We start from the raw sequence: 23,255 nt of genomic DNA, 5'->3' as shown, positions 1-23,255 counted from the left end.
TTCTGTTAAATACGTCTAAATAAAAAATTTTTTTGGAAGATCTGATTTGGTGGTAAGAAATCTAAAACAAAACTAGATAACAAATTTAAAGAGTACTAAAAACTAATGTAAACACAGAAAATCAACTTCTTTAAGTAACGTCAGTCATTGTTTTCCTTCAAATTGGTCTCAAGGCACATTGAGACCAATGTGCCTATAAATAAAAATACCATAAGTCTTTTTTTTTTCCTAGTACTTCAATCAGTTAAGTTAAATGTGTATCACATTTCAGCAACAAGGAAGTTCAAAGTCCTTTAAATTGTTAAAACATCGCAAACAAGCAATACACATTACATTTTGCCAAATTTATCAAGCAAATATAAATCAAATATCTTGATCAATGTTCCAATCTAACTCTGTTTAGTCTTGATTTACAGAAACTCATCGTTTCGACAGCTTTTCCCGATCAGTTTCTAGTGGAGCATAGAAACTGGAAGCTGCGTCTCCATGTTTGGTTCTGGTTAAACAAATAAAGCTCATATCTTCTAAACCCCAGCCCACACAATGCCGCCCACACAGGCTTCTACACGTGACTCCAGGCATGATTGGTCACTTGATCTGAACCAGAGTAAATCTGGACTCATCAGTTCACATTACCTTCTGTTTAGCAAAACATTTAAGTGATCACCGCTCATTCGAGTTTTTTTCCGACCTTATTTGTTCCACGGTATCCTTCCAGATTTTAATAATGTATTGGGCAGTTCTCTATCCAATTTCAGTTTTTTCTTTAATCGATTTATATATATTCTTTGCTTGATGCCGGTGATTTGACTGTTCTAGATTTCTAGGATGTGTCTTTCAACATGGTTGTCTAAGAAATTAATAGCCACTCATTGCAGCGGTTGCAGCTAATAGATAATCGTCCATGCAGTGGGGGATTTGCTTGGTCAAATGCAGGTGGTGACTTTTATTTGGCCAGACAGTGTAAGGTAGTTTTGCTAAAAATCATGTTTTATTGATCGTATGTAATATTTATGCTCTTCAAAAAAACTGCAATTTTCGTCTTTGATTAACAGATTCTCCAAATATATCAGTCTGTATCTACAGACTCTATAAGTTTCAACTTTTATTTCTTTTTTGGTAGTAAAGTTTTTTTCAATGCTTCTGTATCTACAAAAAGTAGAAGCCTTCTTTTTCACCATGATAAATGAATCCTTTCTCTCTTCGTTGCAGAGTAACTGTGGGGAGGTGCTCCGTATCCGCCGGGTTCTGATGAACTCACCAGAAATCGTGTCCATCGGGCTGGTGTGGGACTCGGACCACTCTGACCTAGCAGAGGACGTCATCCACAGCCTGGGAACCTGCCTGCGTCTGGGAGATGTAAGAGGCTCACACGGCACGTTGCACACGTTTTCTTCTCTCCATTAACTTTTAACATATTGCCCATCTGGCCACATAAGCAAATGTATGCAAGCTGATAGATACATGTGTACAATACTCCAATAGAAATGCAAAAAAACAGCAATTTGTGAATGTGAGTCAGGTACATTAATGTCTGTAGTTGTAGGTTTGAGGCTGTGTTTGTGTTTGACTGCAGTAGAAATGAACCCTCTAAGTTTTAGCTGCTTTACAATCTGCAAACAGCTTTCTGCATAAAGATTCTGGATGCTTTTTTCCAGAATTTGCACCATTTCACTCTTAGCGTTTTTTAAAATTTATATCCATAAACCTTTTGATTGCAGCTTAGGGAGATCTTTGCATTGGTGTGATTGATGACCCTCTCTGGAGCTGAATTTTGGCCTCTGAATGAAATAAATAAAACATTTTTTTGGAGGGTTAAGTACATGCATTGTCATATTTCAGGGTCAGAAATCTGGAAAACTGATATGAAATAAATAGACCGTCCTTTTTCCAGTCTTGCAAAGCAGCATAGTTTAAAAACATACTTTTGAAACAAAAGTACGATGGAGTAGTTAGACAAAAGTCATAACAAACATTATGACAATAAGAAGAGCCATATGTTATGAGAATGAAATTGTATTACACAAGAAACCATAATATTTTAAAAGAATAAAGCCGTATTAATAATAAAGTTAAAATAATACAATATCAATAATACGAGAATAAAGTCGTGCTATCATGACTTTATTCTCGTACTATTTTCTCTTACATGTTTTTTTCTCATACGTTTGTGAGCATAAAGTTTAGAAACATTATTTTCTTTATCAGTCATTAGCAGTAGCAACTTTTTTGTCTAACAAAATATCTTTCATACAACACATGTTGCATTAGCTTTAGGTACTTTTTTAGGGTAAAAAATTTTGCAAAACTAGCTCCAGATGTTTTTTTTTTTATTTAGGTGGCAAAACAGCTGTTGCCCTCAGAATGATATTTTAGGTTATTGCGGAGAGCAGCTAAACCGTCATGAGAGAAACTGAATGCTGTCATCATTTCTGATGATATTTGTTCACTATTGTGGTGAAATATAAGCAGACTGGGCCTTTTATACTTTTAAATCTCAACATAGTTTACTGGTTGGTTAGCTCTCCAAGATCCATGTATACATTAAAGTATCCAGGCTGCAGACTTTGTTTTTTTTTTTTGAGTTAGCATTGTGTTTTGTATTGATGCACAAGTTTGGTGATCCAAATCATCATTCTTTAAGTTTTATCTGTGTTCATATTTCTCTATTTCTGTCTAATAATTTAATATAACTACCATAAACTATAATACTAAGCAAAGCTGTAAAGGAAAGGCTTTAAAATGATGATGCTGTCCTTTTAAAGTTATGATATAGGTTGTGAGAGAACCAAACTGTAGAGATTTAAGTATATTTCTGTGCTTCTCTGAAATGGATTTCACTTTCTGATATAGTAAACAAGAACTTTATCTCGCTGATAAGAATGCAAAAGATTGGCAAAAAAATAAATAAATAAATACTGGATGGCAATGAAATTAATGTCACATATGGCAGCAAAAATTAACACTTGGTGGGATTTACTGCAAAACACAAAAGACTTTAGAAACAGTCGAGTTTTAAGCCGGTAACATAAGGTTTATAAATAATTATAGTTTTGCATTCTGAAGCTAGATCAGTCAAGCTTTTGAGCAGGATGTTTGTGCAAATTAGTTTTTCTGCTTATAGTAAAAGCGAGCAGCACAAACATTTGAGAAAACAAAACACAGCTTTAGTCCTTAAATCTTTAAAGGTTTTGTTTATTTGAAATTAATATATCTTCTTCTTTTATACTGTTTTTCAGTCTGAGAATGATTAGTTGTTCTGATTTATAAACTCTACTGAGCTAATAGGCAATTGAATGATCATAACCTACAAATATAAACACAAATGCAAGGAAATGTAAACATCATGCTGCATCTGGTGTTCAAGATTCTCACTGTATAACCTTGAGTAAAAATACCACGCTTTCACAATACCATGGTATTTACACACAAATGTAAAAGAAAAACATGCAATATGATTTAATTTCTTTTATTTTAAATAAAAACAATAACATAATAACATAATATAATCAATAACAAACAGCCAAATTATTGTATAGACTGGATAAAGGTGCTGTACTCTTCTCTCAGGCAGCTGACTGGCAGTGTGTGGCAATAGGAGACGCTTTTTGTGGGGGGAAAAAACATGTTGTATTTTTTCCCCATATTGTAATATGGGGAAAAATGTCTTGTTCAACTGGCAGGTTATTTCACTTACAGCTAGTACTTTTTTTATCAGTAGGGAATTACTGACTTAAAATAAGCTCCTATGTTGTGCTGAAAAGTATACGTTTGTCTTATTTCAAGTGTAGTAAGATATTTGCCCTAGAAACAAGACTAAAAATACTTGGTAAGATTTTGTGTTTTTGCAGTGCATAAAGCACATAGATTGATAAATAAATACACAGATTCTAAGTCCTGAATGTGCGGGGTCAGTCTCTTTAAACCAACTGGAAAACCGGCAAATGAAGAAACATACAGAAAAACGCTGGATTTGCAAACATCTTTTTTTGTCCTGTGGGTTTTTACTCCGCTCTCAAACACCCACTCGCCTCACACGTTTGACCTCTGATACTCCATGTCATACCTGAGTAATGTTGATGCATTTTAATGTGGCTGCAACGTCTCCAGCAGCATTCTGAAATGATATGTATGAATAATGGATTAGTCAACATGAATATGTGTTTCAGTGAGTCAAGTTTTTTCCTCCTCCTTCATATTCTGTCTCTTCTCCCTTCCCTCGTTTTTATCCTGCAGTTGCAGGATGAAACCTAGCAGTTGGGCACAAATCTGAGGAATCATCTATTGAATTTCTCTCTTATGTTTAGCAGTTAAAAGGGAATCCATCTGCCTCTCGTTTCCCCATCTTCTCCCGCCACAGCTTCTACTTTCAGTCTGCTTGTCTTCTGCACCTGTTTCCCAAAAACACTTCCATGCTCTTTTATTCTTTAGATTGGATCATTTTGCATCTGAAACAAATAGTCTACCGTATTAAATAGATTTTTGATTATCCATCATTACTATGAGTCATCCAGCAAACAAAAGGAGAAAGCATTCTGTGTGCAGCTGGTAAAGTCTTAGCTCCACTCTGTTTTTGCAAAGTAAATTTCTGTCTAATAATTTAATATAACTACCATAAACTAGAATACTAAGCAAAGCTGAAAAGCAAAGGCTTTAAAATGATGGCAAATGTCCTTGATCATCCAGGGTTTCTCCAGGGTTTGCTAGAAAAAAAGATTGATTTGCACTGTGAAAATTATTTTTTGACCTTTCGATCACTAATGAGTTGCAGAACTGAAGCTTGCTGTAAAAGCTACTAACCAGACTTTTGTGAAGTCAATGGAACTGGAGGTGAACGGGTTTCAGCTTGAGGCTTTTATCAGAGCAACAAAGTACGACGGCATCAGGGCATTGTAGATTTGCCAAAATAACTCTGACATTTTGAGATTAATCTCATCAATTTTCTAGAAAAAAAATCAGAAAATAAAAAAAAAAAAGATTTTTGAAAGTCAGAAATTTCAAATTTTTTTCTAGAAACTTTCAAAGATTAATCCTCAGGTTTAAAGGAGGGAATTACCTCATAAATCTAAAACTAGTTCATACCCAGAGGTACAAAGGAAAGTGCAAATAAATATAGCAATCACAAGTACTCTAAAGTACACTTTGTATGCTAATAATTTTTCAACCGATAGATCTTTCAGGAGGATGGTAAATGCTGACTAAACCCTCCTCAGGTTTAAAGGAGGGAATTACCTCATAAATCTAAAACTAGTTCATACCCAGAGGTACAAAGGAAAGTGCAAATAAATATAGCAATCACAAGTACTCTAAAGTACACTTTGTATGCTAATAAGATTTTCAACCTTTTGGATGGAGTCTCACTGCAGTAGATGCAGCTTACTGATGCAGATAAAATGGTTCCTCCCTCACCGTGGCACCAATAGTGACTGAAGGAAATGACATGAAAACCTCAGAAGACATGAGCGCAACTTCCATTTTTACAAGCAAAAATAGAGTAGTGTCAGATTTTAGCAGTTGTAGGATTTTCTATTTTGTCTTTGTCAACATGCCACAAGCATTAGTCTTAGACGCTCACGTTTCTTTTGGTTATATTTACCCAGAATGCTCTGTGCTGTAGTTCACTCCTCTTTTGTATCTGTCTCTGGTTGCTTGCACCACGTTACGCATTCAAACTGCGCCAGTGTTCCCTTCAACCAACCCGAGATCGACACAGTTCATTTTTTGGTCTGCATCAGAGTTTGATTGCGCATTCACACTTCCCTAAACAAACCGGACTTTCTAGACAAACGAACTAGACTTCTGTTAGAGCGGACCAAACAGGAGTGGTGTGAATGCACCCAATGCGTGCAGCACAAAGTAGTGTATATTTGTGAGTAGAAGTGAAAAAAAACAACTTCAGAAGGTCATGTTCCAGTTATGTGCATCCATTCTGCTTTAAAAGCTGCAGCTTGCGTTGTGTTGCACGGTTCAGTTTTCGTACAGTTTGCAAGAAACTTCTCACATTCAGTCCATCCATTAGGTGAGCAAAATGTCCTTGTTTTCATATTAACGCCTGTCCCCTCCACCCCCTCACTGCCACCCCTCCTGCCTACGGCACACCTCTCTCCTGATGTCCCCCCTCCCTTCCTGTCTGCTCCCTCCTGCTCCTCCTCTTCCTCTATCTCTCTCCGTAGTTGTTCTACCGTGTGACAGAGGAAAGGGCTCGCCAGGCGGAGCTCTACTTGGTGGGCATGGTGTGCTACTACGGCAAGCACTACTCCACCTTCTTCTTCCAGACCAAGATACGCAAGTGGATGTACTTTGACGACGCCCACGTCAAAGAGGTGAGACAGTTTTTGTCTTTCTTTGGGGAAGGTGTTCTCATGGTGCAGAGTGAGGAGGCTGCACGGTACGGCATCTGCTGCATCCTCAGCAGAGCCGGTGAGAGCAGAAAGGACAGAAACTCTGCTGTGTCTTAGTTGGAGTGCTGCATGGCCCGGCTTTTTGCTTTACTGAGGAACCTGAGAGAAAAAAATGGTGTTGGAGTTTTATTTTGGGGATTTATTTTAGGCTCAGCTTTTGTAATCTAGGCTTTGCACCTGTTCTAGTATTTTGTGTGTTAATTCGAGCAAGAGTTTTAGTGCAAATGGAGACGTCCTTGACTCTTTTATCAGTCACACTTCACACTGTTTATCTCATTAGATGATTGAGCTAATGACAGTGTGACATTATGATTAAATCTGCCAGGACACACGTCAGCATAGACTCTGTTTGACCTTCTAATTTTTTGCAGAAACTTCTACCCGATTGCAGATAGATGCATTCCTATCTTGTCTATGTCTGTCTCTCCTTTGGTGCATGTGCTCTCCTGCTGCATCTCCAGATCGGCCCAAAGTGGAAGGACGTAGTGTCTCGCTGTATTAAAGGCCACTACCAGCCCCTGCTGTTGCTCTACGCTGACCCCCGTGGGACGCCGGTGATACTGCAGGAGAGCCCCAACCCTTGTACTGGCTCCAACCCGCAGCTGGAGCTCCAGCACTGCAGCAGCAAGGCTGGTTACGACAGTGAGGACTCAGGTACAGCAAAGACTAACACCCTGCTTCACATTGGGTGGGATTATTTCGCCTTTATCAGCTGCTTGCAAGAGATGATTCAGCTGTAAATGCTCTGACCTTCAGTGCTATAATCTAACCTCTGCGTGTGTTTGCTGCTGGAGGCTGGGGTTGTTTTGAGATGGTCAGTGTGCTGTAGTACCTGAAAGTGGTGGCCTCTCCTTTGTCTTTCAGGTCGGGAGCCATCGATATCCAGCGACACACGCACCGACTCGTCAACAGACAGCTCGAGCCACCGCACATCCCGCAGCCGACCCCTGCACCAGTCCACGGGCAGCCGGCTCTCCAGCGAATCCCAGACCACAGTGGTCTGTAATTACGACTCGCCGCCGCTCGGTGCTGACGCTGGAGGTAAAACTACAAAGATAGAGGCATGTTATCACTCTCAGAATCTCTTTGTATAATCTCTTTGTACTCAGTATCTTTTGGGTTAAAATCTCATCATACATAGATATCATTTGCTCTTACAATAATTTGAAGACTTACACTATTGACTAGAGTCAGGAGATCTTCCACTTTTTCCCATTTTTACAAACACAAACTTTACTGTACTTCACTTATATGGTAGTCTAACACAAAGTAATGCATTTTGGTTTTTCAGTTTTTCAAGGGGACCAATTATGCTTCCTTGAACAAGCTAGGATGAGTCTATACAAAACATGTTCATTACATTATTTTGCACAAAGTTATTCCTATATGATGAGATTTTAGTCTGCTCAGTTCTGTTGGGTCTTCTCTCACTTTAAATCCTAATAAGATGCTGCTGGCCACAACCTCCAACACTTTTAAGTAAAAATGGCTGCAAACAGATTCACAATTACACAACCTTATATCTTTGAAAAGCATTGGTAGAGCCTCCTGCACAACAAAAAAGAATACACCTAGCGGTTTCTGGATGGTGAGTCAACAACAAAACACTTGTCTCTGCCAGCAGCCATTGTAACAGATGTAAAGCCAGCTGACCAAACGTGTTGGAGCTCATGACAGCTCATTTTCAAGACACTGAAAACAAAAACATTTTGTCAAAAAATGGCTGGGTAGTTTTTTTCTTAAGCACTTGGGCTGTTTTTAGAAGCAGTTAAAACCCAAATGGAAGTATGAAAATGTGCTAAATGTTAGCAGAAAAATCACACTACTATGTGGTGCAGTTGCACTGTTGTTTCATTAAAATACATCAAGGTTTAAGGTTGTAATGTGAAAAAAATGGAAAAAAGTCCTTAAAAAAAAGCTATTAATATTTTAGCATTCGACTGTGCATGACAATTTGAATAAGCTGCTGTTTGGGTTAACAGATTGAAATAACACACATTGCATTGTGGATTTAGTTGAGAGCAAACAAAGGTCAGATTGTGTTGTTCTTCTCTGGCGTCACTGCAGATTCTTCAGGTTGTGTAGCTCATTGGTGTAAATTCCCACATTTATTTGCACTGCTGCCTGCATAATTGCTTCCTGTGGGATAAATAAAACTCTTATTGGTTTTACTTGCTCCTCCTTCTCTCCCTTTTCTCCCACGCTCAGAGTCAGCAGTGGAGGCTCCAACCTGCAACCCCTCTCCTCCCCTGCAGGAGACGGCAGTCTTCCTCCTGTCTTCACGCAGGCCCCTCACCTCCTCCTCCTCATCCTCTCGCCCCCTTTCCTCCTCATCTTCTTCGGGAGTCGGGGGCTGCGAGGGCGGGGCTGGGGGGCCCCACTGGGAGGATGAAAGCACGAGCAGTGAGAGCAAATCCAGGTAAGGAAAGACTATTTTGATTTAATTCTTATGCCCAATCTCATGTTTTTCACTATCTCTCTGGGATCAGAGCCTCCCTGTTGCTCCTGTGCTTTAGAACTAAAATGCTCTGCGTGGAAGCAACATTTTCTCTGTTATGATATTTTTTATTTGATTTGCATGTCTCTAACAATCATAAAAAAACACTACAAAAGTGTTACATTTTTCAACGTGAGATATTTTACCATCACAACAGGTATTAGCATCAAATTTTAGTTTGATGCTAAAATTGAAGGGTTTTTGTGATGCAACAGAATGAGACCAAGGTAAATCATTTAAAATCTTTTCTATATATAATGTGACATTTATCCTTAGAATTTCTTCTGAAAGGCAAACAAAAGTAAGTTGTAAACTTATAACACGGTGAAGCACCTTTTAAATAAATTTCTGCGTTCAGTACACTTGAGTTTTGCTCGCATCGGCTATCAATTATATTAAATCTAATTAACCAGAAAAACAGTTCAACCGTATTTGTAGGACACAGTCCTGAAATGTGAACATGTAGAGCAGTTGCTGCCAAAGTTTTTAAAAAAGGAGGTGTAAAGTTATAATTCTCCTCCCATGTTTTGTGACATCCCTGCAGCTAAGCAGATTTGCAAAGATTAAATCAAATCTTATTGTACTTTTTTTTTTGCAAGAGAGCAGAAAATAAGTATGATAAAAATAGCTTCATTTTATTCAAACAAAAAGCTTTTCTTCAGGTGCTTGTCAGGGCTTAAAGAGCAGCAGAGTGCTTGGAGTGTGATTTATGCTGAGGAAGAGAGAGTGAGCTTCTTTTTTTTTTTTTTTACAATAATACACCTTAAACCTTTGCTGTAGCTAGGTAACAAGTAATACTTGAATTTTTCTAAAAATAAAGCACATATGTGTGAAGATGTGCACTTTAAACATGAGCCAGTCTGAGTTGATCATAATTTAATGCTTTTCTGCAAACATTTAAAAACAAACATTTCTGATCCTGGTTTTATTTCAAATGAAAAAGCAATAATTATTCCTCCTGCTGCCAAAATAAAATGAGATCTTGGATATTCAATCCATATCCAGCCACTTTCTTCCATACACTGAGATACTTAAACATGAACCATGGCCTCAGACATACTGAATATTACAGTTTTTATTTTTGTTATCTGTAACATTTATTGACTGTTTTCACCTTAAATATTTTAAAATGAATTTGCTGTCTTCTGTTAGCAACAAGGTAACAACAACATCCCGTAGCTAAAGCCTTGATTTGTGTAAAAATGGCTTTTGTTTTCATAATGCTGCAGATCTGAACAGAAATCAGATCTTTTTATGATAATTCAAAGTTAATAGCAGAATTAAATCTCACATTTTTCAACTGCGAGTCTTTCCTGCCTCCTCAGTTTGTCTGGTTAATTATTTGATAGTTTAATATATTTAATGCAATGCTTCATTTTCATCTTAAAAGTTGCTTTGGCATGTAATATAACATGATTATATTAATTTAAACATAGGACAGTAAAGATGGTTTCACCTTCAAATGTATGCTTTTTGTTGTACGATGATTAAATATCTCAAATATTTCTTCATGGTGTTACAGTGACCTGTATCAAAATGTCTTGAAAAGCAAGAAATAAAGCAAAACAAATAAAGCTATGAAGTAAGTTACAGTCCAATGATATGTGAAAGTATCCAGCATATCCAACATATGACTCTTTTTATGAAGTAAATGCTGTTCTGCTGCTTGTTCTCTGCAGTTTAATTACCTCCTCCTCACTGCCCACGCCTGCATTAGCATTTGGATTCTGAATATAGATGTGAACTTTGAGTCTCTCTTCAAATATGCACTGATGCTCATCAAGTTTTATGTAATTCCTCAATTCTTTGAACCATATTAATGAAGCGGTATTGCATAAATGCTTATTAATGCTTAAAGATTATGCTCATGAGTTCCTGAAATTTGATTGATATATTTTTCATCCATCCATCATACCAGATAAGCCAGAAGTTAGAACATTGACACAGCTTGATATATAAAAAGACTTAACTGTAATAGTTTTTGCTTTTACCTCATTTGTCTTGAGTTTGATACAAGTGACTTCTAGTATGTAGAAAGACATAAATTCATTTCCTAATTGAGACAAGGACTGTTTACAAAAATAAGGAACCAACATTTCTAGGTGCTTTTTGGGGTTGCAAAAGCATCACCTTACATTTTGCAAAGCGTGTAGAAAATGTATATAAGCAAGATTATTTCCTTTGTTTGTCAGAGAATGCTTTGACCTACGAACTGTGTAACTCATTGCATTTTCTAGAGAGACCATAATTTAACTAACTAGCTTTTTAACTAACAAATTTTTCTAACAGAACCACTAGATTAAACCTTACACTTCTAATCATCCACATCGTTTGCTCTAGTTCCTCTGGAAGCCGCTACCGGCCAACCTGGAGGCCCAGGAGAGAGGCACTGAACATCGACAGCATCTTCACCCGACAAAGAGACTCCCAGCTGGGCTACAGTGCTGCACCTGGCCCGTCTCTCCCTGCTGAGCCCCAGCAGCTTCTCCCCTTTGTGGGAGCTGCCACACAACCTGGACTGGAAGACGTGGAACGGAGGGAGACCAGGGAAGTCGGGTTTGGGCTGGTTGGGCAGCCCAGGTCTTCAAGCAGTGGACGGACTATGGGTCCTCCTGCTCCTCCACCTCTGAGAGGAGTGGAGCACCAGCCACGTCTGATCCAGAGAATGGAGAGTGGCTACGAAAGCAGCGAGAGGAACAGCAGCAGCCCTGACAGGTACGACACGCACAAATATCAATTACTGTCTCTGGCTCTCAGCTACTGTTGTCCATCATGTTTCCCTCTTGTGGATTCTCTTGCTTCTGTCCAATTGCAATTTATCAGCATGAAACATAAATGTGACATTAACAAGAACAAATGATCCAAAAGAGGTGCTCCGTAACAAAAAATTAAACCCCAAACACATTAATCTGCTTGAATTGTCTCATTTATCAGCATTTTCCCCTTTTACGCCTGCATTTCTTGCTATATTCACCCTTTCTGCCTCCCAACAGGGAGGTGGGGCAACAAAAACGGGTGCTGATGTCTGGACCTTCTTGGCGATCGGTGCCCAAGTCAAAAAGCAGCGGTGCTATTATGCAGGAGCTGCCACATCCCTGCTGGGTCAGCAGTTCTGACACAGGTCTGCCCTCATACATGCAGTAACACGCAGCTTCTTTAGGTGCGACCAGTTGTTTATTTAATGCTATTCCGTTCTCAGGCTCTGGGCGCAGTGAGCTGGATGAGCTGCAGGAGGAGGTGGCGAGGAGAGCCCGCCAGCAGGAGCAGCAGAAGCGGAAGGAGGCGGAGCGGGAGGCGGCCAAGGGGTTCAACCCCAGACCCAGCAAGTTCATGGACCTGGACCAGCTCCAACACCAGGGTACGGATGAAACAACCATTAGAGCATGGCTCAACTTTTCTGTACTTACCGGTGACCTATTATGCTTCTTTGAACAGGTTAGCATAGATCTATGGGTGGTACAAAACATTTTTAATTCTTGGATAATGGAATTTTAGTCTGGTCAGTTTGAGCTATTTTAAGTTCCTGTCATAGTGAGCTATTTTAGAGGCTCTTGTCACTTTAAATCCAAAGAAGCTGCTGTTAGCCACTCCCCCTAACTCAACATTTACACTCCCAGGTGAAAATGGCTCCAAATAGATGTGAAATTACGTATACAAACACAGATTTTTTGAACAGTACAACCAACAAGAATGTAGCAAGTGGTTTCTAGATGGTAAGTCAACAACAAAACACTTGTCTTTTCCAGCAGCCACTGTATAGCGCACACAGCTGTAAAACTAGCTGACCAAATATGCTGGAGCTTCGCTTGGGTTGCTAGGTAATGGCGCAGTACCCATCAATTGCGACTTAACAATCGGGAAGCTTTTGAAATGGCTGATTTTCTAGACACCAAAAAATCTAAATTTATTGCAGAACAACGGCTGGATGTTTTTTATTGCTTGGACTGTTTTTATAAGCAGGTGTAACCCAAATGGAAGGAGAAAAACATGCAAAATGTGACTTTTGTATAATAGGTCCCTTTTAAGTAAGTTCTCTGTAAGTACCTCATAGGTGGATGGTAAGTACAGTACAGTAAGTCACCACAAAACGCTATCAATGAGCTGCAAAAGGATTTTTTCACCATAAATGGATGATTTCAAACTCTCATCTAATCCTGATTTGTAAATGCGCCATACAGAAAGTTACATGCTGACACCAAGAGAAGAAGGCTAAAAGTTAGATATTTTCAGAAAAAAATTTAAATAAGTTAGGGGAAGTAAGTATAAAAATCCATATTAAATTTTACATCTCTGCAGATATGCTATAAATAACACTGTATGGTTGGTCTACTCCATTATCATTAGGCTCCACATAGGTACATGGTCATGTAATGACCCTATATACTGCAAAAAGTAAATAATCACAAAGTTATGTTGTTAGTAATCACCCCAAAGGTACCTTACTGGTACCCTAAAAACTCTCTGAAGTACCCAATAAACACTTCATAATGTCCTTTAAATAGCCAGTAAGTACGATGTGTAGAAAACGTGATCTGTCATTTTCTGGGTGCTTTATTCGTTGTCCAGATATAAATCGAGACAGTGAATCAAGATAGAGAAATGAATTTTAAGATGTGGTCACCTGTTGTCGGGTAAGCCGTCAGAGTGACTTGTTGGACTTTTGTCTGACCTCATTTTTGGGCTCCATCTGTCTTTTTGTGGTATTTTTGCTTCCATGTTGCCAAAAAGAATCAAACTAGGTATGAGCATTTATTTATCATTTGTCATGATGAATTTCTTATCATAAAATTTTTTGACTTATTGTTGTATTAATAAATCAGTGAATTCCAATTAGTGAAGTTTAACCTTCAACAAAAATATTGACAGGATTGTTAATTTGAGTAATTTCTCTACTGTTTGTTCAATGAGAGTATCAATAACTTTGAAATTTTGTTTAAATATAAATCACATTTCTTCATGTGCCTGGTGTTGTAAAGAATCATATTCCAAATGGATATTTTGTTCAGCACCATCAGCAGTCACAGCCATATACCTACTTAAAAAAAGAATAAAGAGTTTTTATCATGATGAAAACATGATAAAACTTGAAGTCTGCATCGCCCATCCCTAAAGAAAACTACAGTCAATATTTTTTAGCTAATTTGGAAATTACTACAAGACCTTTAATGACCAGAAAAGTGTTCAAACATTGTCTTTATAATTCATATTTCAAATCCCACTTAATTTCAAATTCCCAGTTTCTCAATCAAGTTATACAAAATACTAACTGTCCTTCCAAAGAGCGTACCAACCCGCAGTGGAAAACAAGGCTTAGGTGTGTGATTCATGGCTTCAGTAATTTTACATTCTTGGGTAAACTTCCATCAAATCAAAGAGGAACGATAAACAGCTTATTGCCAAAGTGGCATAATTTCCTTTGTGACCCAGGAGGACACAACGATTCCAGCGTAATAATAGCCGCTCTGTTAATTTATTTTGAACTCAGGGACCACAAAGTTGTAGGATAAATGTGGTATCGATTTGGAGGAATTTACCAAGTGGAAAGAATGTACAACCTGATGCAGAAAGATAATGCAGTGTAAAACACAGCTGGGTAAGTTAATGTTGTTTTATTGATTTTGATACTACTACTTTACTTTTAAATCAGTTAGTCAGACTGCGCCTCGAACATTTGGTGTTGCAGTGCATGCTATACATAGAATGATTCAATTACCTTCATAATAATCAAAATCAATTGTAAGTTGTTCCAGGTAACAATGCACATTAAGCTTAAAAGCACAAATCCATTAATATATAAATTTAATACATAAAAATTATAAAAGATAACCAATAAAAAATAGAGTCTAAGCAATATATTTTCCTTAATCAAAAGAAATCGAATAAAAATATAAACAAAAAATTTTAATGAAAGATCTGTAACCCTAATTATAAGCTGCACTACTGATTTAATGCTAATGCTAATACTTAGCTTTGATTTAGTAAAGAGACGTAGAGATAAAGTCAGTTTACAGGCCTAACTTTGGGATTTCTCAGATAACCACAGTATGTAAAGCATCTTACTTGAGGTCCGACTTGCTGGTTAAGTTCTTAATAAAATGGCCTTGGTTTCCACAATTTATGTGAACTTAAAACTGATACTTTTACCAACAGTTTCCAAAGTGCTCAGTTTTTGGGCTTGTCAATTTGATTAATGAGAATTCAAGGGTAAAAAGGGTTTAAATATTAAATATGGTTTCTACACTAGAAACCACAACCATTATTTGCCAAAGAGCTAAAACCACTACTTGTTTTAGCTCTGTCTTGTTCTCAGAGCCATTAAACCGTATTAGAAATACCCATTAGGAAAGTTTATTGAAAGTAAAAGGAAAACAATATGAAATAAAATTAGCTACACAGTTTTAGATATTGCCCTGTATAAATCTCTCCTTCTTTGTCTGAAATATTTCTAAATAAGATCCCGACTTTATATGTCACCATATTCTCTCCCAGTGTTTGCTGTGTGTGTAATACAGGGGTGGTTCACTCCTTATTGACATCGAAATAGCAACAGAAATCTCATCCAGGGCAGGTTATGACAGTCCAGTGTCATAACTCTACTTTGATCACTTGTTCTGCTCTCAAATTATTGCCTCCCTGAGCCGTATAAAAGTCTACCACTGTACTTTCCTAAAACTACCTTCCTTTGTATTATGGCATCATTAATGTTCACGTTTGTTCACAGCATTTGGTTATTTCTGGCTTTAAATCCTGCTGGAGATAAAGTCGAGTAAATATCAGTGTTAAAAAGCGAAGCATTATTATATCATGTTAATAAATAAATCATTTAACGATTAAAAACAAGTTTTATAGTGGTTGTTTATTGTGGCATTCAGGCTACAGAAATGTAACCGTTGTTTCTCAAAATTGGAATTTTGGTGTCTTAACCACTTTAATCATATAAAACTTACAACAGCTTAAGATTTACTTAATACATTCCTCTTTGTGTCATGTCTGTCCTACTGTGGGTGCAGCAGTGTATTCAGCCTTATGCACCTGGTACTATACACACACACGCACGCCCACCCCTGCGGACACACACACACTCACACACTTTGCAGTACACAGTGCAGTACAGGCAGCCTTAATGTATGGAAAGGACAAGTTGTGAACAAATAGATGGCATTCCTATGAGTGTGGTTATGTAACAGAATTCGGGTTCGACACATCCGTATCGATGACTGAGCCAGACTTTAATCTAATATCATACTTTAAGGGACGGCAGAGCCTTCATCAAGCCTCCATTATTCCTCCCTTAGAAGCAAGGCTGTTAAAATGCCACAGTCCTGCAGCAGCAATGCATCAATAGGACGACACCGGCCAGTAAACCACTCAAATCAACAGTCGGGCTGCAGATTAATAGCATTTAAGTTGGTGTTGGGTTCACTTTTTCCATGCAAATTAGCAAATTACAAACAAATCTAATGTTTATTGTTTTAATTTTAAAATTGAGACTTTTTTTTTAAAATGTGGATTCTTTAAGGCAAAGTTTATTTGTATTGCATGATTCTTAACAGGAAAAGTGCACTAAATATAAACAATATATAAAAGAAACATGTAGATAATGAAAATGAGAAAGATTAAATAATTTATATCTTTATGGGAAGGCTGTGTTTAGAGGATCTTAAGCCTTGACATTTTCTGAACATTTAAAAATTTTGACTTTTTGCTCCAGAGCTGAGGAATATAGAAGCTAAATGTTGTTTCCTCCTCCTCTGTTTTGGTTCTGGGAATACTGGGTCCAAAAGTGTCAGATGACCTGAGGCACATAAACTGTTCAGAACCGATATTCAACTCCAAGATGGTTTTAATCCAAGAGCCTTCAGTAATTTATAGATTTGCCTGGTAAATATCTGTTTATACAACATTTAAATGATCTAACCCAGTGGTCCCCAACCTTTTTAGTACAGCGGACCGGTCAACCCTCCCTAACCCTCCCTAAATTTTCTGCGGACTGGGGGGGAGGGTGCGCACGTTGTAAGGACCGATGCTGTTGCTTCTTAAGATGGGGGGTTGGGGGGGCCAGTGCCGTTGTTTCTTACTCATTCTGCTGCATGTTGGCGCGCAAGACGTAACCGACAGCAGCTGGTTTAGGATTTTCAAAATAAAAGCTCCTCCAGACTCAATACATAGAACGGACATATTTAATTATTTCTTGCGCGGTCTGTACGAATTGGTCCACGGACCGGTACCAGTCCGTGGCCCGGTGGTTGGGGACCACTGATCTAACCAGCTGAAAAAAGCATGCACAAGTTTCACCATGTCCTAATTTATCAGGAAAGTTTTTTAACCTGGCAACAAATTAAATATGGGATTTAATATTTATATTATATTTATATATATTTATTTAACCTTTATTTAATGTCTCTGAGATTAAAAATCTCCTTTTGAGGAGAGACTTGGCCAAGACTGGCAGCAACACACCGACAATTATAAATCAAAACTACAGAAATCTAAACCCAATTAAAATACAACACGGATAATAAAGGAAGAACAATAACAAAGAGCAAACACACCCATTGAAGTAAAAAGAAGACTAATGTGGTTACTCTTATTTTCAAAACTGTAAGATTAGATAGGTTTCAAAAATATATTCCAACAGGTCATCAGTGTATATATGTAAGAAATAACGGGAGCATGTAGATACTGAAAAGAAGTGTTCTCATAATGGAGCCCTGAGGATCCCCAAATGGGATTTATTCACTTCATTTATTAGTGCCACATGACATAGCCTAGTTACTGCTTAATAAGGAAGATCTATAATATCTAGATTAGTCAGTATGTAATGAGGTCTAGTCAAATTAAAACAGAAGCTTTGGATGCATCAAACATAAAGTCATATGTCTTCATTTTTTTTACCGTCTCAGTTCTGTGGTTTAGTTTTAAACCTTACTCAAATTCACTTATTTTCCTACCAGTCTCTCAAACTTTGTGACACAAATCACTTCATGGCTAAGAAATGATTACCTGCATTAAAAAACATCATGAAGTTGGTTCCTCACATTACTGCCTGTATACATTTGTTGCGTTAGCATGTTCACTTGGCTCAGGCTGCATTGCATTAGGATCTGCTTTGACAGATTTGAATTACAATCTCTGTACTCTAATATTGCTGTATCATGAGAAAAAATATTCTAGAATACTTTATAGGGGATAAAAAGTTACAGCTAGAATTTCAAAGACCTCTACATTACCAAATTGCTGACTCATGCACTTTATATCATTGCTTATTTTTCACAATGGTGTTAAATTCAGAGTGGCTGACTGAGAAAGAAATAGTGGGGGTTTTTGTTGCGCTTTTCTCTCCTGTTTGACGTTTGTCGCTTCATGAACAGCCTGGGCTTTTGTTTTCTCGACTTTCATCTTCCTCTTCCGATTTGTACGGATTTAGTGGCTGACGCTTGAGCAGAAGTGTGAAATTAATATCTCCTGAAAGCATTGCTCCACTAGCTTTTATGTGCCTTCTCTTGTTTGTGTCATTGTTCAGATTAGTAGTAGATTTCATGTTTTTTCCTCCATATTAATAATATGCAACATAAACAGTAAAACATTTATCTTTCCTAAGACTCTTAAGACAACTTTTCAGCAAACCACAGTAAGAATATTTGTAACTTTTATTCATTATTGACTCTGATTTGTTGTACATCTTTGTCCAAAATTGAAATTTTCTTTTGGAACAATCTACTGCACTGCTGCTAAATTAATTTAAAATGAACCAGAATCTGAGCAACTGTTAAATGTTTTATCAGAGGATTCAGAGCAAAATAAGCTCTCACTGCTATGTCTGCAGACAGCACAGCTTTAGGCTCAGTAAGAGTTTCAGCTTACATGTCTTTGATCACTGATGTTTGTGGGCTTGTTAGATGAAAACATGCCATGTCAGCTAACATTTCTATTCAAGATAAGTCCAAATAGGCTATCAGTAGGGGAGTGTACATTGCAAAAACACAAAATCTTTCCAGGCATTTTTGGACATGTCATAAGTGAAATAATTTGCTAATGGAACTGATTCTTTTTTTTAATCAATATTGACTTAAAACCAGCTGAAAAATTACTTGTAAGTTAGTTTTTTCTTGTTTTAGGTGATATTTGAACTAGAAACAGGACAGAAAATCCATGGTAGGGTTTGGTGTTTTTGCAGTGTAGTGCATGCAGGCCCCCAGTCCTCCAAAGGACAAACTTTCCTTCTTCTGCACTTTTTTCTCTGTCTCCGTTGTTTTCTCATCCTAACCTTCTTCCACTAATTTTATGCTCTCTTTGCATTTTCGCTGCCACTCTGTCGTTATATCTCTCTGTCTTTTGTCCCTTTTATCTCCCGCCCTGTTGTTAACACCCCCCAGCTGTGCTCAGACCCCTGCATGAGGCTAACGCTCATAGTGGATTGGCTGTAGCTGCGTGCATGAGGAGCACTGGGGGCCCAATCAAACGCAGGCAGGAACAGGAAATGGAACGGGACACGGGAAACGCCCATCCACAGGGCCCTAGCAGGTACCACAACTGTCCCTCACCCCCCACACACCTTATGTGTCTGCAGCAGTGCCTGTATAAAAATCCCCGTTTCCTCAGCTCAAACCGACCCTCTGTGTATCTCAACTCGTTGTTGGATGTTCTCCATTAGTTCTGGCTGGCCTGTGTTGTTGTGACCCCCACCCAAACGCCTCCAGCTGTTTGTGTGTCTGAAAGTGTGTTCTCAAGCACACATTTGTTACTTTACAGAGGAACCTCTTGTCCCCTTTGTGTATTTGTTGCAATGCAGTAAAAGCTTTGCTGCTTTGCTGTGTTTTTATGTTGAAAATGAAAACTGAGTCGGTGTTGCTCTCTGCGTCTCTATGCTTCACTGCTTCTTCTGCATTGTTGTTTGTGTGTGCTACCAAGGCTTCCCTCTGCTCTCTCAGCGCTGCTGACCCGTCCTTCTCTGAACTGTAAAGCCGCAGTCTGTCACTGTGCTTCTGTCCCGCAGCTGCAGTCAAACATCCTGTGCTGTTGTGTGTTTTCTTGATCTTTGATGCTGAATGTGTTTCAGTAATTCAGTCTGGTCGTTTCTCAATATGTTAGTTTGAGAGGTGAACAAAATGTTATCAAATATACCGTATGTCAGTTGATCGTCTATGAAATTAAAAGCATTCAAAGTAGAGATTATATTTGCTCACAGAAAAAACATGCAATTAGGAAAAAGTTTTTTTTTGCCAAATTTTCACAAATATAATTAAGAAGGGCATTTTCAGATTTTGAGCTATCCATCCTTTTTTGATCTTTTTGAAAATCATACTTTTAACATCTTAAAGTGTTCCTGATTAATATTTCTTTAGGCTTTCTACGTTTTTCTTTGGACTTTGGCTGCTTTTTTGGTCATTTTTAGTCCAGTATCTGATCGTATTCCTGTGAATGTTACCTTATTTGTTAGGCCACTGATTCTCTTGGATTTTTCTAAAAAATTATTTTATCCAACAATATTTAACATATCATAATAATTCTTTCTGTGAACTGTCACTCACCCAGAATCATCTGTTTACAATTAGCATGGATAAAAATGCAATTATTACTAAAACAGCAGCAAAGTGTAGAAGATTTTTACCTTTATCTCCTAACAAGTTGCCAACATTTCCAATTCAAGCATGTTCTGTAACAAACACTGGCGGCTGTAAAGGATATAACCAAGTGACTTGCTGTACCTCTTCTATCCTTCCTGTAATCTTCTGAAGTCTTGACATCTTACTGAATCTGAAAATAGATAATGCTGAGATTTCTTCACTTAGTAGCAGTCTCTGCACTAAAGAGTGTTTTTCACAAGGCAACCTAATAGCCTCTTGTAGTATATGGTGCACTCACTTGGAAAGTGAACATCAAAAAATTCCTGCTCCCAGCCAAGTTTTCTACTGATTAAAGAAAATTTAATAAGTTACCAGAAAATATACTATAGCATTTTCAAGATAAAATATTTTTAAAAATAGGATAATTGTAACATTTAGCCACAGTAGATGCACTGCAGAACTGCTGTTGTTTGCCTAAGACAGAGAAATTTTTCAGTAACATATATATATATATTTTTGCCAGTGCTTTATTTTTTCTCTCTTTTTTGGGATTGCATGACAACTGATATGAAATCAAACTTTGACCATCCCTGATGATGCTGTTGTCAATAACATATAAAACACGGGACTTTTCCAGGTTTCAAACTTACCTTTGTGTTGTATATGCTGAAGTGTTGGAGATAAACTGCTAGTAACTTAAGTAAATTCCAGTTTGCTAGTTTTAATTCTGAAAACATAAATATTTAATAGAATTAAATGAAATATCAAAGTAGCTGCTAGCATAAAGAACAAAAAAGTGAGTTAGCTATTTCTGAGTCTGCATGCGTCTACAATGAACTTTACCTCTGCTTTCTTTTACATTCAGTCGCTTTTTCTGAAGCTAATCGAGCCGCGATGCAGTACTACAAAAATAGTTTCCCTAAGGGTGCTCATGAAAATGTATTAGGCATCTTCCTTTGCTCTGAGCCAAATTAACTTTCTGTAATCACATCGGTGGAAATAAAGCCTGGATGTGCTAACTTGTTAATATTGATTTTAGTCTGCATTTCATTACAGCTCTGTTTAGACCGTAGTGAAACTTTCGGGAAAAAAAGTGACTCCATCTGTAACCAGTGGAGGGAACTGGAGGGAAGGAGTAGGTGGAAGTAAAGCTCTCAGCACTCAGCCTTTTTTATTACCTTCCTCCTCTCCTCTATTGATCAACATAAGCCTCTGATTTATAGCTTGCTGCTGCAGAGCCTTCTTCGTAATTACAAGGGCTTGAAAAGCGACATGAGAGTTAATGTGGGGGATGGGGGCGCTCACGCTCGCTCTCGTAGACACATAGGCCGTGTGACACCAAACTAAAATAATCACATTTACGGACTTTCTTTTCACACATACTCTGTCGCACTCGATGCAAGGATAAAACATTTCTCTGCACAGTTGCTAATGTTCAACTCTTTGCAAACATTTCCTTAGTATTTACTTGCTTTTGAGAATATTTCAACCTCACAGTTTTGTGAGTAATTTAGGCATAAAGAGGCTCTTAAACTTGTTGATGGGCATTTATTTCACATATTTGAACAGCAGACACAGATAAAAATCAATATTGAGCCAAATTCACTGACATTTATATTCTTTACATCCCTCATGCTTAAGTAACATCTAAAAAGATGTACCAAAAATCCTTAAATAAGATCAAATGTCACTTTTTTGCCTCCAAGGACTAATCAGATTGTCACTTAACTTACAACTTATCTGCAACCATTTCCTGCAGTAGGTTACTTCAGCTTTCAACGGCTTTTAAACATCATGCATAAATAAACCAGAACTTAACTCCCTGTTGGCAAAACAAGGTTTAGCTGGAAATTAATAAAATGAAACATGCTGTCACTCAGACTACTTTAATCCTCTCCATAAATTAATTAACTACTTAATGAAAGAGTTGATTACTTTGCAGTAAAATTAAAAAGATATGTAAATGGCATAAAGCTCATATGAATCCAGCATGTAAAAATAAATGAATGTACAATATGAACATGAAGTGAACCAGTGTGTTTGCACTAGACAAGAGCTCAATTTATTTTCCCATAACTTTCAGCATAAATACAGTGGCTTTATTGTATTTAAATGGAGCGCAAGACTAAATAAAATTATTATAATTTGTATGTTTAAAACATAAAGCAAACCATATGTTCATTGGTTTTATGATTTGCAAAAAAAGGACTAAATTCACAAAATTCGGGAGTAGTTTCAAGCGAATAGAAAAGAAATCATCTGGCGTGCTGTGGTGGCATAGTGGATAGTGCGACCCACGTTTGGAGGCCTTGAGTCCTCGACGCGGCCGTCGCGGGTTCGATTCCCGGACCCGGAGACATTTGCCGCATGTCTTCCCCCCTCTCTCTCCCCCTTTCCTGTCAGCCTACTGTCATATAAGGGACACTAGAGCCCACAAAAAAAGACCTGGTGGGAAAAAAAAAAAAAAAAAGAAATCATCTGTTAATTAAATAATCTTCAGCTTGATCAGCCCCGGCTTAATCTCAAAAATTCACTTTTTGTCCAATCAGTGAACGCAGCATATGCCACCAGGTTGTCATGACAACAGCACTGTTTAGTGGGAAAGAAAAGTCAAATTGTGTTTTTCCACTAAAGACGTTCCAGCTCCCATTACTGGACAATAAGCACGGAGAGCGTTTTCAATTTGAAGCCTGCTGCAAATTAAATCTACGATCATTAACAAAGACTACAAAGTGTGACAGAGAAAATGCTATTTCAGTACAGAATCTGGGTTATTCTTAACCAGAATGT

The 23,255-nt window shown here is 37.8% G+C and overlaps 1 protein-coding gene across 1 annotated transcript in view; it reads left to right on the top strand.

Moving 5' to 3' along the window:
• Positions 1-23,255, top strand: part of LOC122823137 (inactive ubiquitin carboxyl-terminal hydrolase 54-like) — a 63,822-nt gene that overhangs the window by 39,220 nt on the left and 1,347 nt on the right. The window contains exons 8-15 of the mRNA XM_044102429.1: positions 1,213-1,359; positions 6,174-6,323; positions 6,863-7,055; positions 7,266-7,442; positions 8,610-8,820; positions 11,239-11,613; positions 11,892-12,019; positions 12,098-12,256. Coding sequence (XP_043958364.1) covers positions 1,213-1,359; positions 6,174-6,323; positions 6,863-7,055; positions 7,266-7,442; positions 8,610-8,820; positions 11,239-11,613; positions 11,892-12,019; positions 12,098-12,256 — 1,540 coding nt within the window. The remainder of the gene's footprint in view (positions 1-1,212; positions 1,360-6,173; positions 6,324-6,862; positions 7,056-7,265; positions 7,443-8,609; positions 8,821-11,238; positions 11,614-11,891; positions 12,020-12,097; positions 12,257-23,255) is intronic.

This window comes from Gambusia affinis, linkage group LG20 (assembly GCF_019740435.1).
Source record: "Gambusia affinis linkage group LG20, SWU_Gaff_1.0, whole genome shotgun sequence".
NCBI lineage: Eukaryota > Metazoa > Chordata > Actinopteri > Cyprinodontiformes > Poeciliidae > Gambusia > Gambusia affinis.
Note: the sequence above shows the minus strand (reverse complement) of the source record. Positions and strands in the feature narration are given on the sequence as shown.